Below are 24,266 nucleotides of genomic sequence, written 5' to 3' on the forward strand. Positions count from 1 at the left end.
AACTATCTTATTGGGTTTTCATTTAATACAGGGGGCATCTCATTTTATATAGTAGACATTGTTTTGAAATAAAAAGTTTAAATCAAAATGTCTTTAATTCTTTTTTTTTTTTTCAACGTTTTTTATTTATTTTTGGGACAGAGAAAGACAGAGCATGAACGGGGGAGGGGCAGAGAGAGAGGGAGACACAGAATCGGAAACAGGCTCCAGGCTCCGAGCCATCAGCCCAGAGCCTGACGCGGGGCTCGAACTCACGGACCGCGAGATCGTGACCTGGCTAAAGTCGGACGCTTAACCGACTGCGCCACCCAGGCGCCCCTCAAAATGTCTTTAAAGCACATTATCTCTTTAATGCCCCAGAAAAACAAGCTCATTTAAAGAAACCCAGCTCATCACACTAGGCATTCTTTGAAATACTTATTATTATGGGGATGCCTGGGTTGCTCAGTCGGTTAAGCATCTGACTTTTGGTTTTGGCTCAGGTCATGATCACACAGTTCACGGGTTTGAGCCCCACAACAGGCTCCTCGCCTGACAATGGGGAACTTGCTTGGGTTTCTCTCCCTCTCTCTGCCCTTCCCTTGCTCTCCCTCCCTTTCTCTCAAAAATAAACAAACTTTTAAAAAAAGAACTACTCATTATTATATAATCAAATAGTGAATGGTCAGTTCCTAATTTATAATTTGGATTTTGAAATATGCTTTTTTTTTTTTTTTTTTTTTTTTTTTTTTAATATATAGGCTTGGGAAGTGATGCAATTAACTGACCACACAGGGGCCTCAATCAGGCAATCAGACTTTAGCTGTTGGGGTCTGGCCTGACTCAACAGTTGAAAAACAAGGTCCAAAGAACTTATGCCTGAGAGCAATGTGCTCAAGGGACTCTGAACTCATGCCTGGACTTTCCCAGTGCTTACATCTGAAAAGTCCCTGGGGGACCTAGGGCGGGTTGAGCAAGGAAGGGGGGCAGAGTAAATCCTTCTTCACCAGGGAGGGTAGAAATAACAAGTCATACTTCCAGAGTGCTTACAACAAGCCAGGCTCTTCCTCAGACTCTTTTTTACGTATTAAAAAACATTTTTTTTAACTTTACTTATTTATTTTGAGACAGAGACAGCGCGAGTGGGGGAGGGGTAGAGAGGGAGAGGGAGAATCCCAAGCAGGCTCTGTGCTGCCAGCTCAGAGCCCAAAGTGGGTCTCGAACTCATGAAAATGGGGGATCATGACCTGAGCGGATGGATGCTTAACCGACTGAGCCACCCAGGTGTCCCTCTTCCTCGGACTCTTGACATGTATCAACTCAGTTAATCATTCCAACAACGCAGGAAACAGTTACTATTAACTCTCCACTTCCCAAATGAGAAACTGAGTCAGAAAGGTTAACAGCAATTTGCCTGCTCTCCTACACTAAAAAATGGTGGAGCTGGTTACTCACCTGGTAGTCATCAGGGGCTTAGTAATATGCCTCAAATTCGCTTAAAATGCACACCTTTAAGATGAAAGGCAGGGCATGTCTGATGAAGCCTGTGACTTCAGAACGCCTTTTGAGACCAGGAATTACTCTGGGACAGCGGGGGGGGGGGGGGGGGGGGGGGGGGGGGGGAGGGGTGCGGAGGCGGTGAGAGGAAAAGGTGAGAAAGGTGAGTTCCCTGTGTGCACGATGAAGGAGAGGTCTCTCTCTAGTCCATTCCTAGCTGGTGCAAGCTGAGAACTTGGACTTTTGCCGTCCTCGGTCAGACAGAACCCTAAAGCACACGGGGCGGAGGCGGAAAGAACACTGCCAAAGCCAGGGATCGCGGCTAGCCACGTGGCCCAACTTAGGAGCCAGGGGGGCTGTCCGCGAAGGCGGGGCCGGCGGGGCGGGGCGCGGGGCCGGGCGGGCCGGGCGGAGTGCGCCTGCGCGCGGGATGGGTCGGCCGCTTAAAGCCGTTCCCCGCCCCACTCTCAAGTCCAGTCTCCCCGGTGCGCACGCGCGAAGCTTTCTCCTTGTCAGTCGGCGCCGCGTGCAGGCTGGTGGCTCTGTGGCGGCGGCTGCGGCTCGTCATCCGCACCATGAGCGGCTTCAGCAGCGAGGAGCGCGCAGCGCCTTTCACCCCCGAGTACCGAGTCTTCCTCAGTGAGTGTCGGCGGACCGCGACCCCTCCCCGCCCGCCAACCCATTCATTCCCGGGCCTCGCCTCGCCTCCTGCCCGGGCGCCGTCGGCCCGCGCTCCGCCCCTTGTCCCGGGCGCGGGCCGGGTTCCTTGGGCTTCCCGGGCCCTGGGCCGGCCAGGCCCTCCCATTTCACACGTCCCGTTTGAAACGGGTAAACGGGGTGGGGGCAGGGTGACCGCGGGGACGGTCTTTCTCTTTCACACGCGCGGTGGGACCCGACCCCGGGCCCGGCTAGTTTTGCAGGTGCCCTCGGGCAGCGTCTGATGGGAAGGGAAACCACTGAGTCACTCTAGAAAAGGTGTCAGGAGGTAAACTAATCTGCGTAAGAGGATTGCTTGATTTGTAGGAACGGGGGCAGGGTGGAGGGATGACTCCCTAAGGACCTTAATTCCTGAACTGTAGCTCAGCCTGTGGGCACCAGGCAGGGTGAGAGCCAACCCCTCGTTCTGCAGAGGGGGAAACTGAGGCCCGGAGCAGGAGCCGTCAGTGGAAGACCGAACCCATCTCCAGGAGGGCCCGGTCGCGCATCTGCCCCTCTCTCCCGCGGAGGTTTCCCCTGTAGCGCGGATGCTGGGAATGAGCCTTCTTGAAACAGAAAGCTGTTTCCCTCAAGTCAAACAGGTGACGTCAGTCTAGAAAGCACGAGGGAGAAAGTGCCAAGTTTTTACCCCTGGGCAGGGAATCGACATCTGGGGGGGTACCTACCCCAGGTCCACACCTGGAGCTGCACTTAGAGCTCTGCACGCTGCGGGCTGATGGAGCTCCGCTTTCCCTCGCCCACCGCCTTTTGTCTTGCAGGTGGAGGAAAGAAAGCTACCTCGGGTTTTATCTTGATCTCTACCCCCCCCCCCCCCCCTGCCCAAGCCACTAGGAATAGATAACTGGAGAGAGCCAAGGCGTTCGAAAATGTGTCAGTAGAGGCGTTTCTGTTTTAACTGTAAAGAGCCGTTTTACTCGGAAGGAAATGGGCAGGTGCAGCAAATCTTTGCGGTGATGTGTGAAGGGCAGGCAGGAAATTGCCGGGTGGAGGGGACCAATGGGAACACGGAGAGAATGCACTAAGATCCTAGCGAAAAGTAACCTGCTGCGGGAGGAAAAGGAAAGTGAACTCAGGTTTACACATGTAGCTAAAGATTACCATGTAAAATCCAGGAAGGATGGGACTCCCCATTTTATGTAATTTTGGACTTAAATAAGGGCAGTGTAGGATCTTTTGACTAATAATTCACTGAACTATTTTTTATGTAGTTAGGATCTCTCTGTAGGAGGGATTTAGAGCGGTGACTCTCAAGTTTGAAGGTGGAAAGATGATTGGCTAATTGACTTCAAGCTGTATTTATTTGCACAGTTTTTACTTAGGTTACGTAATGGTAGCAAGAATTTGATGGCCGTTGTGGAAGACCATAGCCATTCCTTGACTTTGACACTGGCTAATGTAATTTTTTATCAGATGGAACTCTCTGGGACTTAAAAAATACCAATGATTAGAACTGATTATGTAATTACATAATTTTAAGGTTTTTTTAAAAAATGTTTTTTAACATGTATTTATTTTTTGAGAGACAGAGTCAGAGCACACGAGCAGGGGAGGTGCAGAGAGAGGGAGACACAGAATCGGATGTAGGCTCCAGGCTCTGAGCTGAGCACAGAGCCCGTCGCGTGGCTCGAACTCACGAACTGTGAGATCATGACCTGGGCCGAAGTTGGACGCTTAACGGACTGAGCCACCCAGGCGCCCCAAGGTTTTTTAATCATAGATTTCTTAGCACCCTTCCTTAATAGGAGAAGATTTTTTACCTCTATAGTGTTATATTTGTCAGTCTCTTTAAAACTGATAGTGGATTGGACTGTGAAGTCACAGGTGACTGTGAAGGGATTGTAATGGGACTCATGAAATGGAGATATATACTGTCCTTTTTCATTTTCTGCAAAATGAATTACAGAAAGTCATTAGTTCTTTTGTTAATTGCATTTCCAGATGCATTAAGTACACATTTTAAAAAATACTTAAATTTTTGGTCACTGCTCAGTTTTTCGTATTCCACCTCGGTTTTCAAATGTGAAGGGGTATAGGTTCACCCTTAGGTTTCCTAAAGAATAGTAAGGAAGTTGTTTGTTTTTTTTTTTTAATGTTTATTTATTTTTTTGAGAGAGAGAGCGTGAACAGGGGAGAGGCAGAGAGAGAGGGAGACACAGAATCCAAAGCAAGCTCCAGGCTCTGAGCTGTCAGCACAGAGCCCAACGTGGGGCTCGAACTCACAAACTGTGAGATCATGACCTGAGCCGAAGTTGAATCTTAACTAACTGAGCCACCCAGGTACCCCTGTAAGAAAGTTTTGAAATTGCTTTTTGGATATGGTAGTTAAGTCTCTAGAATATAGAAATTACCTGTGAAAGGGTTATTGGAACTTGATTATCCTTAAGAAATATAATCTGTCTGTCTTCCTGGAACATTGCCTAAAACAACATGGTTTTATAACTCAACAAATTGGTCCCTTCCCTTCCCCCCAAGCCCAACTGTTTCATTAGCTATGTAAGCTGTTAAGTGATGTAAGATCAGTCCAAAACAATTTGATAGCCTTTTGTATGCCAGGCACTGCTAGAGTCTGGGGATACAAAAGTATGTAAGACAGCCCCTGCCCTTGTTATAGAGGTTAGTATCTGTTAGACTCCTAAGGAGAGCAGAGGATTAAAAGTTAACCCAATCTTGGAGGGATCCAGAAGGTAAAGTATACAACCAGCTTTTCTCATGTGGGAATAAAAAATGTCTACTTCACTATTCTGGTGAATGGTGTTGATAATGGGAAAGGCCATGCAAGTTTGGGGACGGGGTGTGTATGGGAAATTGCAGTATCTTTTTCTCAATCCTATGGTAAGCCTAAAATGACTCTAAAAAATTTAAGTGTTTTTTAAAATGTGTACTTAATGCATCTGGAAATGCAATTAGCAAAAGAACTAACGACTTTTTGTAATTCATTTTGCAGAAAATGAAAAAGGACAGTATATATCTCCATTTCATGATGTTCCAATTTATGCGGATAAGGTAAGATGTCCTGACCATTTAAACATAGTCTCTTTACTCAGATCAGTTAATTCCACATATGGATTTTCTTATACGTCTTCATAAGTGCTTAAAATGCCTCATTGTGCTGCAGATTCAAGGTACATTGACTAAGAAGTCAGTCTTAAATCCAGATTATTTGGCTAAAGAAGCAATTATAATTTGGGGAAGGAGTAGAGGAACAGATAACAAATGTTTCAAAGCTGTCCTTGGGACTAAATCTTAGTACCTCATAAGTGGTTTTATTTTATTTTATTTTATATTTTATTTTATGTTTTAATTTTAATTTAATTTTATTCATTTATTTTTAATTTTTATTTTTTCTCATAAGTGGTTTTAAAATTAACCAGGTAGGGGCGCTTAGGTGGCTCAGTTGGTTAAGTGACGTTGGCTTATGTCATGATTTCATGTTTTATGAGTTCAGCTCCATATCAGGCTCTTTGCTGTCAGTGCAGAGCCTGCTTTGGATCCTCTGTCTCCTCTCTCTCTCTGTCTCTCTCTCTCTCTCTCTCTCTCTCTCTCTCTACCCCTCCACTGCTCTCTCTCGCTTTCTCAAAAAATAAATGAACATTTAAAAATAAAATAAAATACACCAGGTAGCCAGCACAAAATTTGGGTTGTGGGATATTTATTAAACAGCAAAAATAAACTATTTTATTTACAAAAATTAAACTATATTATTCAGTGATATAATTTCCTATAGGAAAATTCAGTACTTTCAGTGGACTGTTAGAGTTAAGATGCAAATAGTGTTGGGGCGCCTGGGTGAGTGACTGACTTTGGCTCAGGTCACGATGTCACACCTCGTGAGTTTGGGCCCCATGTCGGGCTCTGTGCTGACAGCTCCGAGCCTGGAGCCTGCTTCGGATTTTGTGTCTCCCTCTCTCTCTGCCCCTGACCCACTCGCATTCTGTCTTTGTCTCTCTCAAAAATAAATAACATTAAAAAACTGTATAATAAAAAAAAAAGTACAGTGTTAATAAAGGTTAAGTCTACAGACTTCTAAAAAGAGGTGTCTGTTAGTATGCACACCAGTGAGCTGAAGAAATCTAGCACAAATTGATAGGCTGACCACAAGTTGGTAAGAATCTTACTTTGCTAGGAAAAAATGTCTACAACGATATATTCCAAAGTGTTTGTGGTCCTTTGGAAGTAAGAATTGCTAGTGACCCTTTCTGATTTTTATTTTCATTTTTGTCTTTTTATATTTTCTAATCTTTTTACAATGAGCATGGATTATTTTTACAAAATGAAATAGTTATTGTTATTTTTTTTATTCAGTGCTTGTTTTAGCCTCCTTCCCAGTAGGAGAAGTTTGTACTTCTGACACAAGGAACTGACACAAGGACGGATGCCTGCTGCTTTTTTAACCCTTTAAAAATTCTTTTTGTCCAACCGGGAAGCATGATTCACGATGAACACAAATTTTTTTGAGTTCTAAACACTGCACATAGATTGTTGATTTTCCTTGGCTAAATGCCAATACATAATACATGCGAACATCGCATTCCAGTGCAAGTCTAGAATACCATTATAGATGAAATCTTCTCCGTGTATATGCTGAGTCCTACTGTTTCTCTGTACTTGACTATCAGAGAGACATAGGCAAATTCACCGAACTTGTACCAGGAAATTTGCTCCAGTTCCAGACTGACAACTTGAGCATCGGCAGAAAATCCCAACTCAAGGTGTTGCTTCCTAGGAGCTTCCTTGTGCTGGGCTCCAACAGGAGATAGTAGAGCAAATAGCCTAAGGTCAATTATGTGCCACGCTGACAGGAGGGACCTCTAATTGGCATGTGTTCTCCTGTGGGATTCTCAAAGTTGTATTTATTCAGAAACTCTAATTTGTTATGTCTGATTTCCTGGGAGTTGGCATGAGCTGCAGGATCCTTCCTTCCTCTTGAATTGGCATCATTTGGTTGACTTGATTATCAGTTTGGTGTGTAATTAGTATGCATATCAAAGTACTTTCCAGTAATATCTCACACCATTTTGAGTAGTTAAGAGGTATAAAATGATGACTGAAAGTTTATTGATAGTCACTTGACATGTAGATTTGCTAAGGAAGAAAAATATTTTCTTGACTTAGAGCTATTTTGTGTGTGTGTGTGTGTGTGTGTGTGTGTGTGTGTGTGTGTGTGTTTATAAGTGTCTTAGTCCATTTGGGCTGCTGTAACAAAATACCATAGACTGGTAGCTTATCAACAACATGCATTTTTTACTCACAGTTCAGGGAGCCTGGAGGTCTGAGATCAGGGTGCCAGCATGGTTGGGTGAGGGCCCTCTTTTGGTCATGGACTTCTAGCTATGTACTTTTGTGGCAGAAAGGGCTAAGGATCTCTCTGGAGCCTCTTTTATAAGGCACTAATGCCATTCATGAGGGTTCCACCCCTGTGTCTTAAACAGTTCCCAGAGGTCCCACCCAGTGTACAATCACTATTGAGGGTTAGGATTTCAACAAATGAATTTTGGGGGGACACAAACATGCAGACCATAGCTATAAGTAACTGATACAATATTCTATATTATATAAACTATGATTTTCTAGCCAAGGATCAGAATGTTCATAATAGTTGCGGTGCCCAGTTTTATTACTGCTTCAAGTTACCCCAAAATAGGAAACTGAGACTACATTTTGGTGCTATGTAAAACATCTTCACTCAGATTATTCTGCAACTCCTTGGAGTCTTGTGTGGGACTGATTTGGGCTATAATCTGGGATCACTCAAATGAAAACTGTGCCTTTGCACCGCCCTGAGCTGGCTCAGAAACACAATCTCTTACAACAACTCTGGATTTCACTAGTGGTCCAGACGTCAGTGAACTTCAGCATTTCAGATTCCTGTCTGAGAAGCAGGAAAGAGTTCTTTTGTTTTGTTCTGTTTTTAAGGAAGTTTAGTATATACAAAATACCAAAAGGGTGTGGTACACAGAAATTATTTTGGATTATAGCCTAAATAAAAGATCTGATTAACTCCATTGGTTACAGAAGAGTGTGCTTTTTTTTTAGTTCCAATGTTATTAAGTTTATGTAAATCCATTTTTAGTGTGTGGTTGTGGACTTTATCTCTAATATGGTCAGTCATTCAAAGGGAGATAATGAGGGAATGTATCTTTCACACAACTCTTACCACTCTACTGAGGAAAAATGCCCAAAGGCTTATATTCGGCTCTATGTCAGGACCTCTCAATGTGGACAGCCACTAGGTAATCAAGCCAGCCAGTTCTGGGAATCCATGTGACTCAAGCACCCTGCCTGGATTATTTCCAAATCCATTCGGTGGAAGAAGGCAAAGGCAAGGACTCACTGGATTTTGTCCTTTGCTCTGGGTCTATTTTGGGGTCAGATATAAAAATACCTGTGGCTCAGGGTGTCTTCTGACATAAAACTGTTTAGATAAGAGAAATTTTTACAATCCAGAACATAGCATAAACGGTGTGAAATGGTGGATTAACTTTTATCTAAATCTTCAAGTGCTCAAATATCATGACTTGATATTTAGATTTAGAAGTTTGGCATTGTTTTTGTTCTGTATCTTAAACGTTGATGTTAAATATTTGTTCTAACAATATAGGCTTCTATTTGTTTTCCAGGTGACTGTTGGGAGAATATGTAAATATGGAACTTTTTTTTTTTTTTTCTCCTCTTCTAAAACTTCAGCTTATAATCAAATAGGTTGATGCCTCAGAAATTTAACAATATTTTCTGCAGTCGTGTATCATTTTTTTCCAAGATTTTATTTTTATTTTTATTTTTTTAATTTTTTTTTTTTTTAACATTTATTTATTTTTGAGACAGAGACAGAGCATGAATGGGGGAGGGTCAGAGAGAGGGAGACGCAGAATCCGAAACAGGCTCCAGGCTCCAAGCTGTCAGCACAGAGCCTGACGCGGGGCTCGAACTCATGGACCGTGAGATCGTGACCTGAGCCGAAGTCGGCCATTCAACCGACTGAGCCACCCAGGCGCCCCTCCAAGATTTTATTTTTAAGCAATTCCTACACCCAACGTGAGATTCAAATTCAGAACCCCAAGATCAAGAGTCCCATGCTCCACCAACTGAGCCAGCCAAGCGCCCCCTGCTCTCATGTTATTCTTTTTGAAGATACTATTTCGCTGTACCTGAGCCCTTTAGAAGAGATCTACTCAAGCAGATGCCTGTTTGATTACTTCCTTCCTTCCGGGGTTTGCTTTGTTTCAAATTTTCGATTTCTTTTTATAAACAGTTCCTTAACTGGAAGTTTTTAAAATGTCACTGAATTAATTAAACACTGTTTTCTTCCCTAGCTTTGTACGTATATAGAATGGGTTTTCTGGATTTTTGTTTTGTTTATCTTTGGTTTCATGTTTTCTAAACCAAAGTTAGAACCGGGAACAGATGGGAACTGATGACCGTTAAGCTTAATCAGCCTGTCATAACTAAAAATTAACTCCTACTTTTTCCCTCTCCAGTGAGCATTCAGGTGACTAAATTTTGATAACAGATATTCTAACCATAATCTCTGTGGTCTGTCAACTTCGTTGAAAAGGTAAAGTTGGGATGATTAAATATGCATATAACATACCACAATGCCTGGCTTTATAGGAAAGTCTCAGTAAACAGTAACCAACCAAATAGGATGATGATGTTGAGCACAATGACTGATTGTTTCTTTAGCCCTTCAGAGCTCTATTTTATAGGGTAAAAAAAAAAAAAATCACTGAATTAAGAGTAAGGAATCTTGACTTTAGTCTTGGTTTTACCACTAACTGGCTTAATGCTATTGAGCAAATTCCTTCCTCTCTGAGCCATGTTCATCTTGGTGGGTGTTTTAGATTACATTCTATGTTGACGTCCCATGATTCTGTGTATAGAGCTTATTGATGAACCCTCATTACAGATCATTATTTTAAAAAAGGCCCAAAATTATTGTTGATATTTATTGAATGATTCCTGTAACCTTAGGCACTATGCTAAAGCCCTTCTGTGGATTGTATCATTTGGCCATCACGTCATTCTCCAAGCTAGGTTCTTTCATTAGCCCCATTGTCCAGGATCAGCCACTAGAGCTTATAAGCAGTAGTGTCATGCTTGAAACCCGGCATTTTGGCTCAGAACTTGCGGTTTTAACCACTGTGTTCCACTTCCTTGAGTGATTATGGATATGTAGGAGAGGTGGATTTTACTTTGTACTTTTTATATGTTCCTAATTTTCTACAGTAGATATCTCTTTAATAATGCAGACAAAAAGGCTTGCTTGATTTTTTTTTTTTTTTTTTTCTTTTGCTCAGCGTTCAAAGGAAATGAGTAAGAGCTTTTTTTTTCTTTGGAAAGGCTCAGAAGTCTTCTAGTCCAGGCATTCTTGGTGGCCCCGAGGCCCTCAAATGGCCACGGATGGGTTTCTGAGGTTCTGTGAACTCTGTGATACTGCGATTTGGTGTAAATGTGCATTTTTCCTGGGAAAGGTTCTATGTTCAAAATTCTTTGTCATCATGGGGGTGCCTGGGTGGCTCAGTCGGTTAAGCATCTGACTTCAACTCCGGTCATGATCTCACAGCTTGTGAGTCTAAGCTCCACATCAGGCTCTGTGCTGACAGCTCAGAGCCTACAGCCTGCTTGGGATTCTGTGTCTCCCTCTCTCTCTCTGCCCCTCCCCTGCTCATGCGCTCTCTCTCTTTCTCTCTCTCTCTCTCTCTCTCTCTCTCTCTCGTTCTTTCAAAAATAAACATTAAAATTTTTTTTTTAAAAAAAGAGTAGAACTTAAGTATTGCCACACACACAAAGTAAATATGTGAGGTGATGAAGAGGTTAATTTCCTTGATGAGGGGGATCATTTCACAATGTACACATATACCAAAACCTCACATCGTACATCCTGAATACATGATTATTTGTCAATCATACCTCAATAAAGCTGAAGAAATTAAGTTTTTTAAAAAGAAAAAGTAAATGGGTTCCTGAATTATTTCATTGACAAGTGATAAAAGTGAGATCATGACCTGAGCCACAGTCGGACACTTAACTGACTGAGCCACCCAGGCACCCCTAAGATCTACTCTTTAAGCAAATTTCATTGAATCATTTTTAGTGTTTTTGAGGAACCGCCATGCTGTTTTCCATAATGGCTGCACTAATTTACGTTCCCACCAACAGTGCACAAGGAGGAATCCATTTGCATTTAATAGTTTAGAGTATATCCTGTAATAAAAAACTGACACTGAAGCCCAAACCTAAAACTAAGGATTAAGAGCCACTGTCACTTGGTGAGCACTTAATAAGGTATAATAACCTCAGACAGGATTAAATCTAGTACATCTTTTCAAAAGTACCTGTTTGCAGGTGGAACATTTCCTTGTTAATTATGTGAGCTTTTCTGATAGGGATTTTATACTACAAAACTGTTCTAGAAGTTAAAAAAAAAAAAAGCTGCCCTTGTTTTTTATTAGCTTCTTGCTTGTTGAGTAATCTCGAGATGAATTTAGAAGAAAGTCCTCTCTACCACCACCGTTTTTCTGCAAATTTTACTGCAAAACGGAAAATAAAAGGAAGGACGATGGAATCAGAGAGTGATTTTTGTATTTCTTCCCAAGTCTGGCATTTACTTGGTTCCTGAAGTTATCTGGAGGGATACATGGTGGCTCAACTTGAAAATGTTGATTTAAAAGCCACTTATGTAAGTTTGCAATATAGCATCTCATGTTCACTAGGCTTTGGATCCAGTGTTGGAAACTGATCATAAGTCTTAAGGTGTTCATAGGTCTCCCAATAAAGACGCATTTAACTTTACTACTAAGATTCAGTGATGGGACATAATTAAATGCTCCCTATATACACATACTTAACTACACTAGTTATAATAGCCTACCAAATAGCCATGGCCTGTTCATTAGTAAACAACTTTTAGACTACTAATTTGATCCATAAGAAAACTAACCGGTTTGGAAATGAAACCCCTGATCACCATACTACTGAAATATTCCTGTTTAATCAGTGAAAGTAAAAGACTAATCAAGATATAGGTTGCATGTCTCCTACCCCTAAAATATTTTTATTTACACTTTTTGATTTAATGGAATGATATAATTAGTTTAGGCTTAAGTTTCCAATCTCCTTAGAATTTGAACACCTTTAACACTGGCATTCTTATGAAATGATTATAAAGCTGGGAAGAGTGATTGTTAGGTCTCTGCCTTTCGGAAGTCAGAGCTAAAGCTATAGTTTGCCATTCTTCTGCCTCCTACAGGCTTATCCAAATCATCCCACTAGGGATACTAACCCCTTTCTTCCTCTGAAACTATAAATAGGGAGCTGAGAGCTTGATGCCAGAGCGGGGATTTAGAATCAAAGCAGACTAGAAGTGGAGAAGAGATTCTCCTCTCAATCCAGGATTGAGCTAAGTAATAGTTGAAACGAGTTAGGATTAGAGAAAGAAGGCATGAATTTGTAACTGGGTAGTACTAAATGCCCTAAAGTCTTGTCTCAGTATTTTAAATGCATAAATGTTGGAAATACAAGAATGCATAATTTTTTCCAATTGTTAATTGTAAAATCCACGTAACATAAGACTGACTGTTCTAACCATCGTTAAGTGTACACTTCAGGGGTATTGATACATTCACATTGTCGTGCAACCCTTGCCACCCTTCATCTCCAGAACTCGCTGCATCTTTTTTTTTTTTTTTAATTTTTTTTTTTAACGTTTATTTACTTTTGAGACAGAGACAGAGCATGAATGGGGGAGGGTCAGAGAGAGAGGGAGACACAGAATCTGAAACAGGCTCCAGGCTCCGAGCTGTCAGCACAGAGCCCGACGCGGGGCCTGAACTCACGAACCGCAAGATCATGACCTGAGCCGAAGTCGGACGCTTAACCGACTGAGCCACCCAGGCGCCCCAGAACTCGCTTCATCTTTCAAAACTGAAACTTCATGTCCATTAAACATGAACTCCCCGTTCCCCCCTCCCAACCCCCTTGCGGCTACCCTTCTACTTTCTGTTTCTGTATGAATTTGACTTCTTTAGATACCTCATGTAAGTGGAATCACACGGTATTTGTCCTTTTGTGACTGGCTTATTTCACTTATGGCCTCAAGTTGTGTCCACACATGTTACAGCATGTGTCAGAATTTCCTTCCTTTTTTGGGGGGTTGCTTCTATGGTTTAGATACTGTGAATAATGCTGCTATGAACATGGGTGTACAAATACCTCTTCAAGACCTTGCTTTCAGTTCTTTGGGTATATACCCAGAAGTGGACTTGCTGGGTCATATGGTAACTCTATTTTTGGTGGAACCGCGGTTTTCCACAGTGGCTATACCATTTTACGTTCCTACCAGCAGTGCACAGGAGTTCCAATTAGAATGCATAATTGAACAGTAAAAGTGCTTCCAGCAGTGGAATTGGTTGGATTTCTTATATTGCCCTGAAAATGTTAAGGATCACTGTTCACCTGAACAACTCCCTGAATTGTAGCAGCCTCTAGGAGAAACGAGCTACTCCTCAGTAGTAGTTCCTGTTAAAGAATGAACCCCCTCCTTTTTATATCAACATACTTAATACCTTCTGTTGTGATCATTGATGGGGTACGTAATGACTAAAAGCTCCTATAAGTTCATTGCTTTAAAAAAAAGGCACAGTACTCACTAGGGCATCTACATACACTTAAAAGTGTGCTAAGCATTCATTTTACAGGTAAGTTCCCTCCCCCAGGTTTATGAACCCCACCCTCCCCACCCACACACACCCCCCACACCGCACCCCAGCCCCACTGTAGCCTGAGGGCTCCATGCAGAGGCCTGGATTTGGAAATCTAACTTCGAGGGAGTTCAAAGAGCTTTTATGGGGCACCTGAGTGGCTCAGTTGGTTAAGTGTCCGACTTCAGCTCAGGTCATGATCTCGAGGTCTGTGAGTTTGAGCCCTGCGTCGGGCTCTGTGCTGCCAGCTCAGAGCCTGGAGCCTCCTGCGGGTTCTGTGTCTCCCTCTCTCTCTGCCCCTGCCCAGCTTATGTTCTGTCTCTCTTTCTCAAAAATAAATATTAAAAAATAAAAGAGCTTTTATTCTGTTCACTGCTAGTCTTCAGTGCCTAGGAAAGTAACACCCAACAGTGGCACCCAGTAATTAATTAATTATTGAGAGAACATGAATGATTTGGCTCTGAGGCTTTTTGCAGGATCCTCCCTGCTGTTTTTTGGCCTAGCTAATTCCTAAAAAGCACCAAACTGGGGCACCTGGGTGGCTCAGTCAGTTGAGCTTCCAACTTCAGCTCAGGTCATGATCTCACAATTTATGGGTTCAAGGCCCATGTCGGGCTCTGTACTGACAGCTCAGAGCTTGGAACCTGCTTCAAATTCTGTGTCTCCCTCTCTCTCTGCCCCTTTCCTGTTCACACTCTGTCTCTCTCTGTCTCAAAAATAAACATTAAACAACAACAACAACAACAACAACAAATTAAAGAATAAAAAAATAAAAAGCACCAAACCTTCAGGCTTTTGGAATTCCTCTGTGCAGTGGAGTTGTCTTAACTATTTTCAGAAAGATGTTTTCTTTCCTTTAATGTTCTTTCTTTACTTGCTTTCCATTATAGTTACGTAGGTTTGTAATATTAGGTAGTGGTTTTTGAGGATCTATATGCATTTATCACTTATTCCATTAAAATGTTCAATATAGTTACCAGATTTCAAATTTGTACATTTTGGCCCTATTTGCTACCTTTTTTCTTGAGGTAATTTATTCATTTGGTAATGCTTTTTTTTTTAATTTACTGATCTCTTTGTTTTTACTTCTCAGTTACTCTTTCATGTGGTAACAGCTCCATCTTGTGAACATTTAGGGTATTGCTGCTGAAAACTTAAAGTCCAGACTTGCTTGTAGACACATAGATCTTTCATTTTAATACTTGAGGTGTGGTACGAGATAGATGCAGTTCTTGAAAAGAAATCACATTTCTTTGATTAAATCTTGAAATTGAATCAAAGATTGGGTCTTCCCATGAACAATGTGTTACTTTTTCTAAACCACACAATTATCACTTAACATGGATAGAGCACTTAACTCAGTCCTGGATTTTAAGATCTCTGTTTTTTGTGGATTTTATGTTATATCAAGTAGGTGTTAAGAGGCTTGAAGCAGAAACGCATGAAATCTTCTTGTCTCCCTCAGTTTGACCAAGAACTTAAATAAAGGGCAGAAGTTTGAGACTGTAAGCTCTAGCTTTTCTGCTTGGTTAAAAGTAACAGCACAGTAATCATTGGCTCAAAACCTTTGACTTATGCTTTTGTAGCTTATCAGTCTCTGTTTTTTGTTTTTTGTTTTGTTTTTTGGTGCAGAGTAGCAGAAAAATAACTCTAAAACGTGTAACTAAGTGACTTACACTGAAAAAAAAATGTTTTTTTTGAGAGAGAGAGAGAGTGAGCATGGGTTGGGGAGAGGGGCAGAGGGAGAGAGAGAATCTTAAACAGGCTCCATACTCAGTGCAGAGCCCGACATGGGGCTCAAACCCATGACCCTGGGATTATGACCTGAATCAAAATCAAGAGTTGGACGGTCAACCGACTGAACCACCCAGGTACCCCATAAGTGACTTTCATTTCAAATCCACTTTAAAAAATACACATTTTATAAAAGAATAATTGCAAATTTGGCCTCGTGTATACCTTTTGCAAGGCTATAAACTGAAAAACTGACCATTTAAAGTTTTATTTATTGGGGTGCCTGGGTGGCTCAGTAGGTTAAGCGTCCGACTTCGGCTCAGGTCACGATCTCACAGTTTGTGGGTTCGAGCCCGGCATCAGGTTCTGTGCTGACAGCTCAGAGCCTGGAGCCTGTTTCAGATTCTGTGTCTCCCTCTCTATCTTCCCCTCCTCTGTCAAACTAACGTATGACAATGTAAGTAAACTGACTTAGGGTTTGTCTTCCAAACTGCCACTGAAAGAGGAGTTCTGAAAACATCTTGAGCAATTGCAGTGTCACTGGAGGAAGCAAATGGGCTTTGGAGATGATCTCTTTGAAGATGGTCTTCCTCGGAGATAGAAGTTCTGTTATGTTTAAAAATTATTTCCTTTCTTTATAGTAACATTCTTCCCACCACCCCCCAACATTTTATTATGAAAAATTTATTATGTTTACTTAAACACACAAAAATTTGAAAGAATTACAGATTGGACAAGAATACACCCACCACCTTAATTCTACAGTTACTTTGCATATTTGGTCTGATTTTTTTTTTAAGTTTATGTATTTATTTTGAGAGAAAGCGCCTTCAATATCACGAACCATGAGATCATGACCTGAGCCAAAATCGTCCAAAATCAAGAGTCCGAAATCAAGAGTCGGATGTTTAACTGACTAGGCCCCTGAGGTGCCCCGGGTCTGATTTTTTGGCTGACTTGTGTTGAAAGCCTATTGACTTCAAAGATCCAATACAATGAACAGTTTAACTTTGGCCAAACCAGTGAAACGCTCACTGGGGTGAGAGAACAAATTAGCTCCTGTGACCATTTCACCTTCTATGTGTTTTTCAGGACGTGTTCCACATGGTAGTTGAAGTACCGCGCTGGTCGAATGCAAAAATGGAGGTATGTTTCTCCTTACACTGATGATCAGACTTAGGATATTAATTTTGATCCAAGCACACTGATTTGCATTTGCTTGAGGGTTCAACCGCTGAAGCCTAAGGTTTTCTTCTTGCTGGTCCCAATCTCTTCTCCGGTTAGGTTGCATCGCCCACTGCCTGCCAGTCTTCCCCCTGGGCTCTGAAGCGGCAGACTGTCCTCCCCACACCTTTGCTTCTGGCTTCTGAAAGCCTAGAATTACCTGTTTCTCCTGTGTTCTTCCCTTTAAATCCATCAACGACTCCTCCATGGAGTCACCGGGCTTTCTTTAGTTACCCCAGCCACCTGTGATTGTATTGGAATTTCTGTTGCGTTAATTTCTTTCTGATGACTCCTAATAGATTCGGCTTTTTGTTGTGGATATTTGTTACGTTTCTTATATCACCTAATTAAGCTTTTTGACAGTAGCCATATTTTGCATGTAATATACACTCAAATATTTGAATAATTTAAAATGTTTTAAGGAAAGCCTAAGTTGGATAATATTTATTTTGCCCTTTTAATACAAATCTTAAAACATGTCTCAAATGTTAGGATTTTTATTCCAGGTAATTTTAGTTTTTTGCTTTCTTGAATAAGTAAATTTTGGGTTTTGGTTTTTTTTTTTTTTTTTAGTGTTTTTTTACCCTTCTTGATAGTTCCTGTGTACCTCAAATAAGTTTTCCAATTTAAGGCTGATTATGGAAAAACTTTTATATCAAATCATAAAAATGTTAGAGGCAAAATACTTCATTAAAGTGGAATTACAGGATATGCATTCCATAATTCATTTCCTCAAATCGTTATTTGAATAGTATTTTATATCCAAATATACAATAATTTGAAATTTTTTATTTCAGATAGCTACAAAGGACCCTTTAAACCCAATTAAACAAGATGTGAAAAAAGGAAAACTCCGTTACGTTGCAAATCTGTTCCCTTATAAAGGATATATCTGGAATTACGGTGCTATCCCTCAGGTATGTATCTGTGCAGTGGCTAAAAATGTACTTTTTAGCTTACAAAAAATTAACCTATAGCTGTTAGTGGAAAAGATTTAAACACCTGCAGAAAGTTTATGCCATAGTAGATTTTACCAACATAAGAGTAATTATTATTTTTAATTTTTAAAAAATTTTTAAATGTTTTTATTTATTTTTGAGACAGAGAGAGACAGAGCATGAGCAGGGGAGGGGCAGAGAGAAAGGGAGACACAGAATCCGAAGCAGGCCCCAGGCTCAGAGCTGTCAGCACAGAGCCCAACGTGGGGCTCGAACTCACGGAGTGTGAGATCATGACCTGAGCTGAAGTCGGACGCCCAACCGACTGAGCCACCCAGGCGCCCCAAGAGTAATTATTTTAATACTTCCTTGAATAAACTCATTTTCAAAATAAACTGAAGATAAATGTTTTATGATATTTAAATTCACATTTGAAAGTTCTTTTCTGAAATATCTATCTTTCTATATGGACTGGTTGTAAACCGTATGCTTTGTTTCTTTACGGAATGAGTGGCAAAGAGGGACCGTGTAGGCTAGTGGTTGAAAGCATGGATTTTTGGCACCACATCCCATGTCCACCACTTGCTGGCTCACCTAACTTGCCTCTCTTTCCTCCTCCCTGAGGCCAGTCTCTCTGAGATTATGAGCACTTAGCTCATATGGCTATTGTGAGGAGCCTGGCACAGGTAAGCTTTCATGTTGAGAGTCCTGATTTCTTCTTCTTAATGCCAGTCTTTTTGTGGTAAAGTAATAATGCGGTTCTGTTTTCCTAAACAGACAACACCTTTGAGGAGGGAGGATGTCTGTATTATATACCAATTTATCCCAGCACAATGCCAGTGTGTATAGTAGGCTCTTATTTAATATTTAAATGAAGAATCACTAGAATCATGTCTATTATGAGTAAATGATGGATATTTAATTCCAGTTTGGCTAGGCTAATGCCTGTGGTACTTAGGATTTTTACATGAAATACTCAATTTACTTTTTCCTGTTGATAAATGGTTTGTTTTTATTAACCATTAAGTCTATTAAGTCGAGTCTACTGTGAAACAATCTGTAAGTTACCAAAATATAGATCAAACTGAGCTGGTAATCACGAAGTCATTTGTCTGCCTTAATTATAGCACTTCACCTTGCATTCCAGTTCATTTAGTAGTTAGCCTCAAAATATTGTCCATCTGGGAAAACATTGCTGAAATACTTATTCTTCTGGAGGTTGGATTTGGCTTTGTTGGATCTGGTCTTTGTTTACCCCACTTCACTTTTATCTTTTTGCCTTTATTCCAGCTGAATAGCCAAGAAATATGTTCTAGATTGAGGGAGAAAATAACTAGAACAATAAGTACATTTTAAACATCCAAGCAAGCACAAGCCATCTGTAAGATCTCTGCAGAGATTCAGGAAATAAAGCTAGCAATTGAAAGCTCCAGTAGATCCTGATTAAGCTTTTCAGCCTTGGCTCCTGGTTGGTGATGACACTTACCATCAGAACATCTCATTTCCCTTTTAGCATTACTGTCTACCTACCTCTGTTTTGGAAATTTATTTTAAATAAAATCTAGTTCATAGAAGATAGTGAGTACAAAAAGTTCATCAAAGCACTTTTCTTTTAATGTATTTTTCAAGTAAATATTTGGGTCTGTATTTGTGTTGCGTGTTGTCTCAACTATTAGGTGGTTGGGTTTTGTTTGTTTCAAATAGGATTATTGTTGAGGCACCTGGCTGGCTCAGTTAGTAGAGCATGGGACTGTTGATCTTGGGGTTGTAAGTTCAAGCCCCACATTAAGTATAGAGATCACTAAAAATAAAATAAATAAATAAACTTTTAAAAAAAGTATCATCTGTTTTAAAGCTTAAATTTAGGGGTGCCTGGGTGGCTCAGTTGGTTAAGTGTTTGACTCTTGAGGTTTGTGAGTTTGAGCCCTGCATCGGGCTCTGCACTGACAATCTGGAGCCTGACTTGGGATTCTCCCCCTCTCTTTGTCCCTCCCCCACTTGCTCTCTATATCTCTCTCAAAATAAATTTAAAAAACACTTAAACTTAAAAAAACAGAAAACAAAAATAAGAAATCTTAAATTCAGTTTAGCGTATTTAGCATAGAATATTTAGTTGAGTGTATATAGCATATTGAGCATAATAGGGTCCTAGCATTTAATTAAAATTACTGTGTGTAGTGAAGATTCTTAGATGTAAATCAAAAATTTCTTAAAAATGAGAAAAAAAATAGCTGAAGATTCATATTTTTGTAGAAAGACTCATGGGCTGTTATCTTTTAATGCAAATATGATCCACTTTGTCAGTAGCTTGTATAGAAATGATATACTCTCAGACTTAATTTTTTTTAAATTTTTAATTAATTAATTAATTTAATTTTTAGACTTGGGAAGACCCAGGACACAATGACAAACACACTGGCTGTTGTGGTGACAATGACCCAATCGATGTGTGTGAAATTGGAAGCAAGGTAAGGGAATCTGAAATGTTTTTCTGTAGTGTCAAGATGATAGTAATGAAGTATACACAGTTCATACTTTAAAAAATATCGTGAATAAAATATATGCATATTAGTGAAATAATGATGTCTCTTTGATAAGTTAAAACTTCTAGTTCTGCTAAGCATTTGTATACTATAATGTGTGCATTTAAACTTAGTCTTGGGGCGCCTGGGTGGCTCAGTCGGTTAAGCGTCCGACTTCAGCTCAGGTCACGATCTCGCGGTCCGCGAGTTCGAGCCCCGCGTCGGGCTCTGGGCTGATGACTCAGAGCCTGGAGCCTGCTTCCAATTCTGTGTCTCCCTCTCCCTCTGCCCCTCCCCCGTTCATGCTGTATCTCTCTCTGTCTCAAAAATAAATAAACGTTAAAAAAAAAATTTAAAATAAAAAAAAAATAAACTTAGTCTAAAAAAATGTATGTATACACGCATGCAGAAGAAGCAGTTGTGTTCTGCATTTGCTTTGGCAGGCAGATGACTAGTCAACAGGTAGAGTACCAGGAGGCAGACTTCATCTCGATACAAGGCAAACCTTGCCGACTTACTCGGAACGGTCAGTGAACCGACCCGTGTCAGCTAACCTCAGGAGCTGGAGATCTATGGTCAGAATTTCTTTATCAAGTAGGGCAGCTCTAACATCACGACTGTAGTTATCATTTCCTTACGATACTGCTCAGGCTGAGGGAAATAGTTAACAACCGAAAAGAAAGTTGGCATTCAGTTTTTTAACTCATTAAGTTAAATCATATTGTTTGACTTGCCTAATTCAGTTGTTTGAATAAAATAAAAAGTAAAGAAAGCACATTTAAATATGTGTTTGAAACATATTATGGAGGATTTATTTTTTGGCCCAATCAATGACACCTCAAAAAATATGAATTATCCTCAACTACGTTACTGATTTTCTTAGGGCCTCCAAGGGTACTTATTTTCAGTTTTGATAAGACAGGGATCTGCTTGTTTAGCTTTTTAAAAATTGCCTAAAGAAACCATTTTATGGTAAGTTTGCAGAAACTTGGCATCTTCCTTATTTCCTGTTATCTACCAAGTAAAACTTCTCTTCCAAAGTTTCATTCTGTAGTATTGTCCTAACTGTGGTTATTGACTCTTAGGTATGTGCAAGAGGTGAAATAATTAGTGTGAAAGTTCTGGGCATACTGGCTATGATCGATGAAGGGGAAACCGACTGGAAAGTCATTGCCATTAACGTGGATGATCCTGATGCAGCCAATTACAATGGTAAGGAAATCTGAATATCTAAAGTCTTTACATCTAAATCTTACTCCCCACCAGATTTAACCTGTAGAGACAGAATTACCTTCAGTAAGCACTAAGGAATAAGCCCACGCCTTCAAACTGTTAAAGAATGGAGAAGCAAAACATTTGACAAAGCACTGTTATTCCGCACAGTGAACTTCTTAGTAATTAACTTAGTAATTGAGTAAATTTTCTCCTTCATTCCAGGAAAGGAAAAATCTGGTAGTTTGTGTTTACTCTTTTCTCTTTTCCTTCCATACATACTAGCATTCTCTTGCTTTATTTATTTATTAAAAAATTTTTTTGAGTGAGATATGATCTGCATGCTACAAAATTCATCATTTTAAAGTGTACAATTCTACGATTTTTAATATATTCACTCTGTTGTGCAACTGTCTCCATTGTTTAATTCCAGAACGTGTTCCCTACTCTAACAGTAAGTTCTGTATCCATTAGCAGCCACTCCCTGTTCCCATTTCCCCCAGTCCCTGGCAATCACTAATGTATTGTTTGTCTTAATGGACTGGCCTGTTTTGAACATTTCACACAAATGGGATTGTATGTTAATGCGTCTGTCTAGCTTCTTTGACGTAGCATAATGTTTTCAGGGCTCATCTGCAGTGTAACATGTATCAGTACTTCATTACCCACCCCCCCCTTTTTTTTTTGGTGGTAAAATTCACTTAACACAAAATTACCATTTTAACAATTTTAAAGTGTACAATTTGGTGGCATTTAATACATTCACAAAGTCACACGACATCACCACAGTCTAGTTCCAGGACATTTCATCACTCCAGATGAAAACTCTATGTCTAAGCAGTCACTCCCTATCCCCTGCTCTTCCCAGGCCCTGGCAATCCCTAATCTGCTGTCACCATAGATTTCCCGATTCTGGATATTTCTTGTACGTGGAATCCTAAAACATGTATGTGGCCTTTTGCCCTGCAGTAGAGGCTCTTGGAGTACTGAAAACTTTCTCTGGGCGGTTGGCCCCATGCTGCAAATAGCATGCAGCTTTCCCTCCAAGTCAGCCTAAGATAGTGTCTGTCTGTCATCTGTTATAATCTGAAGAGTTTATTGGCATTGCTAGTGCCATTCTTCACTCTGCTATTCAGAGTGTGCTATTCTTGTGTGCTATTCAGGTGTGCTATTCTTGACTAGCCACACCTCTGGGAGAGATACGCACAGAGCCATGGAAGAGGACTACTTACCACTAAAGCAGTCAGTTCAGACACACTGATCCTCTTGGTCGTTGTGGAGCCCCGATAGCCAGATCGCCCTGCTAGTTTGTGGGAACCCGCGAAAGTAAGCCTGGGGTTCCATGCTTGCTACAACACCAGGACTGCCGGGCTGGTTAGGAAAGCCAAACCCAAGAGGGAACAGCACAGAATTGGTGCTGTCTTTGGTAGGCTCTTGATGTGGCATCAGGAGGCAGTTCTGGTAGCTCTGGAGACCACTCCTGGGTCTCTGTATGCAGCTTTGCAAGGTGAGGAACAAAAGTTGACTGGATTCTTTTTTGCCGACCTTTTCTTTTCTGGATCTGGTGTTCAGGATTCTCCAGTCCGGATCCAGCATACCTTTCAATGTCTGGTTCGCAGTCAGAGAGTTAATCAGCTCTGACAGTTTTCCTCACTGTGGTATAATAAAAACATATTTGGTCTTTTGTTTCCAGTTCCTGGCAGAAAACTCTCTGTCTAATAGAAGTTACTATTGTATTGGTTGTTTTCTTAGTACTTAACATCAGAGCCATTCTAAGACACTAGATGATTTCCTTTTAATGTCTGTGTGTTCCCTCTTCGGCAAGGTGGTTCACTCTAACGTTATCTTGAACTTTTTTGATAATCCATCCTATCGATCTCTCAAAGTACGTACTTGATATTTGTATTGCATGAACAATTACATATTCATCTTGCAATCTGCTTGTCCTCTTCTTAGATATTAACGATGTCAAGCGGCTGAAACCTGGGTACCTGGAAGCTACTGTGGACTGGTTTAGAAGGTACAAGGTTCCTGATGGAAAACCGGAGAACCAGTTTGCTTTCAATGCAGAGTTTAAAGATAAGGTAGTGTGTCATATAGAAGTGTAGCTTTCGGCCTGTTTGTATCGAGACCAACTTAACTATATCGTTACCATTTAAAGACTGTATGACCATAAAACAAATGTTTAAAGATATAGGTAAGACAGCCTTGATACCGATTCATTTAAATGTCCTCTTCCATTTCTGACACAAGGAAACGAATTTAGAAAAGACAAAGTTCTCAGGCTTTGGCAAAATGTTGATAATAAGGAAAAGACACTTATCTGTCTTTGTAATGCGTATCTTCAAATTACAGGATTTTGCAACTGATATTATTAAAAGCACTCATGACCACTGGAGAGCATTAGTGACGAAGAAGATCGATGGAAAGGGAATCAGTTGGTAAGCAGGAACTCTTCTCTGTGTGTTTACCATAGAAGGCAGACCAGCTTGCTCCAAAGGTTTTAACGACCATAAACACACTGTATTATTACATTCCTTCGAAAAGGGATGGCTGGTTTGTGAGTCAGTGCTAAAGTAAGTGGGAAGGTAGATATATAAGCAACTGAAAAGTACTCATGAGATACTCTCTGAACAAGTACAAACTAAAACTATAAAAGGGACCGTGGGATCAGAGCTTTGTGAGGGTAACTAGAAGGGCTTACAAGCAGAGTGCTCAGAATGTAGTGAGTGAAATAAGGTTGAGTG

The 24,266-nt window shown here is 40.7% G+C and overlaps 1 protein-coding gene across 1 annotated transcript in view; it reads left to right on the forward strand.

Annotated features, from left to right (window-relative positions):
- The first annotated feature begins 1,935 nt into the window (after nucleotides 1–1,935).
- The window catches only part of PPA1 (inorganic pyrophosphatase 1), a 29,901-nt gene continuing 7,570 nt past the window's right edge, over nucleotides 1,936–24,266 (forward strand). Inside the window, exons 1-8 of the mRNA XM_060642534.1 lie at nucleotides 1,936–2,115; nucleotides 5,138–5,196; nucleotides 16,716–16,769; nucleotides 17,645–17,764; nucleotides 20,167–20,253; nucleotides 21,393–21,519; nucleotides 23,476–23,603; nucleotides 23,875–23,960. Coding sequence (XP_060498517.1) covers nucleotides 2,052–2,115; nucleotides 5,138–5,196; nucleotides 16,716–16,769; nucleotides 17,645–17,764; nucleotides 20,167–20,253; nucleotides 21,393–21,519; nucleotides 23,476–23,603; nucleotides 23,875–23,960 — 725 coding nt within the window. The 5' untranslated portion in view covers nucleotides 1,936–2,051. The remainder of the gene's footprint in view (nucleotides 2,116–5,137; nucleotides 5,197–16,715; nucleotides 16,770–17,644; nucleotides 17,765–20,166; nucleotides 20,254–21,392; nucleotides 21,520–23,475; nucleotides 23,604–23,874; nucleotides 23,961–24,266) is intronic.

This window comes from Panthera onca, chromosome D2 (assembly GCF_046562875.1).
Source record: "Panthera onca isolate mPanOnc1 chromosome D2, mPanOnc1 haplotype 2, whole genome shotgun sequence".
Lineage (NCBI taxonomy): Eukaryota > Metazoa > Chordata > Mammalia > Carnivora > Felidae > Panthera > Panthera onca.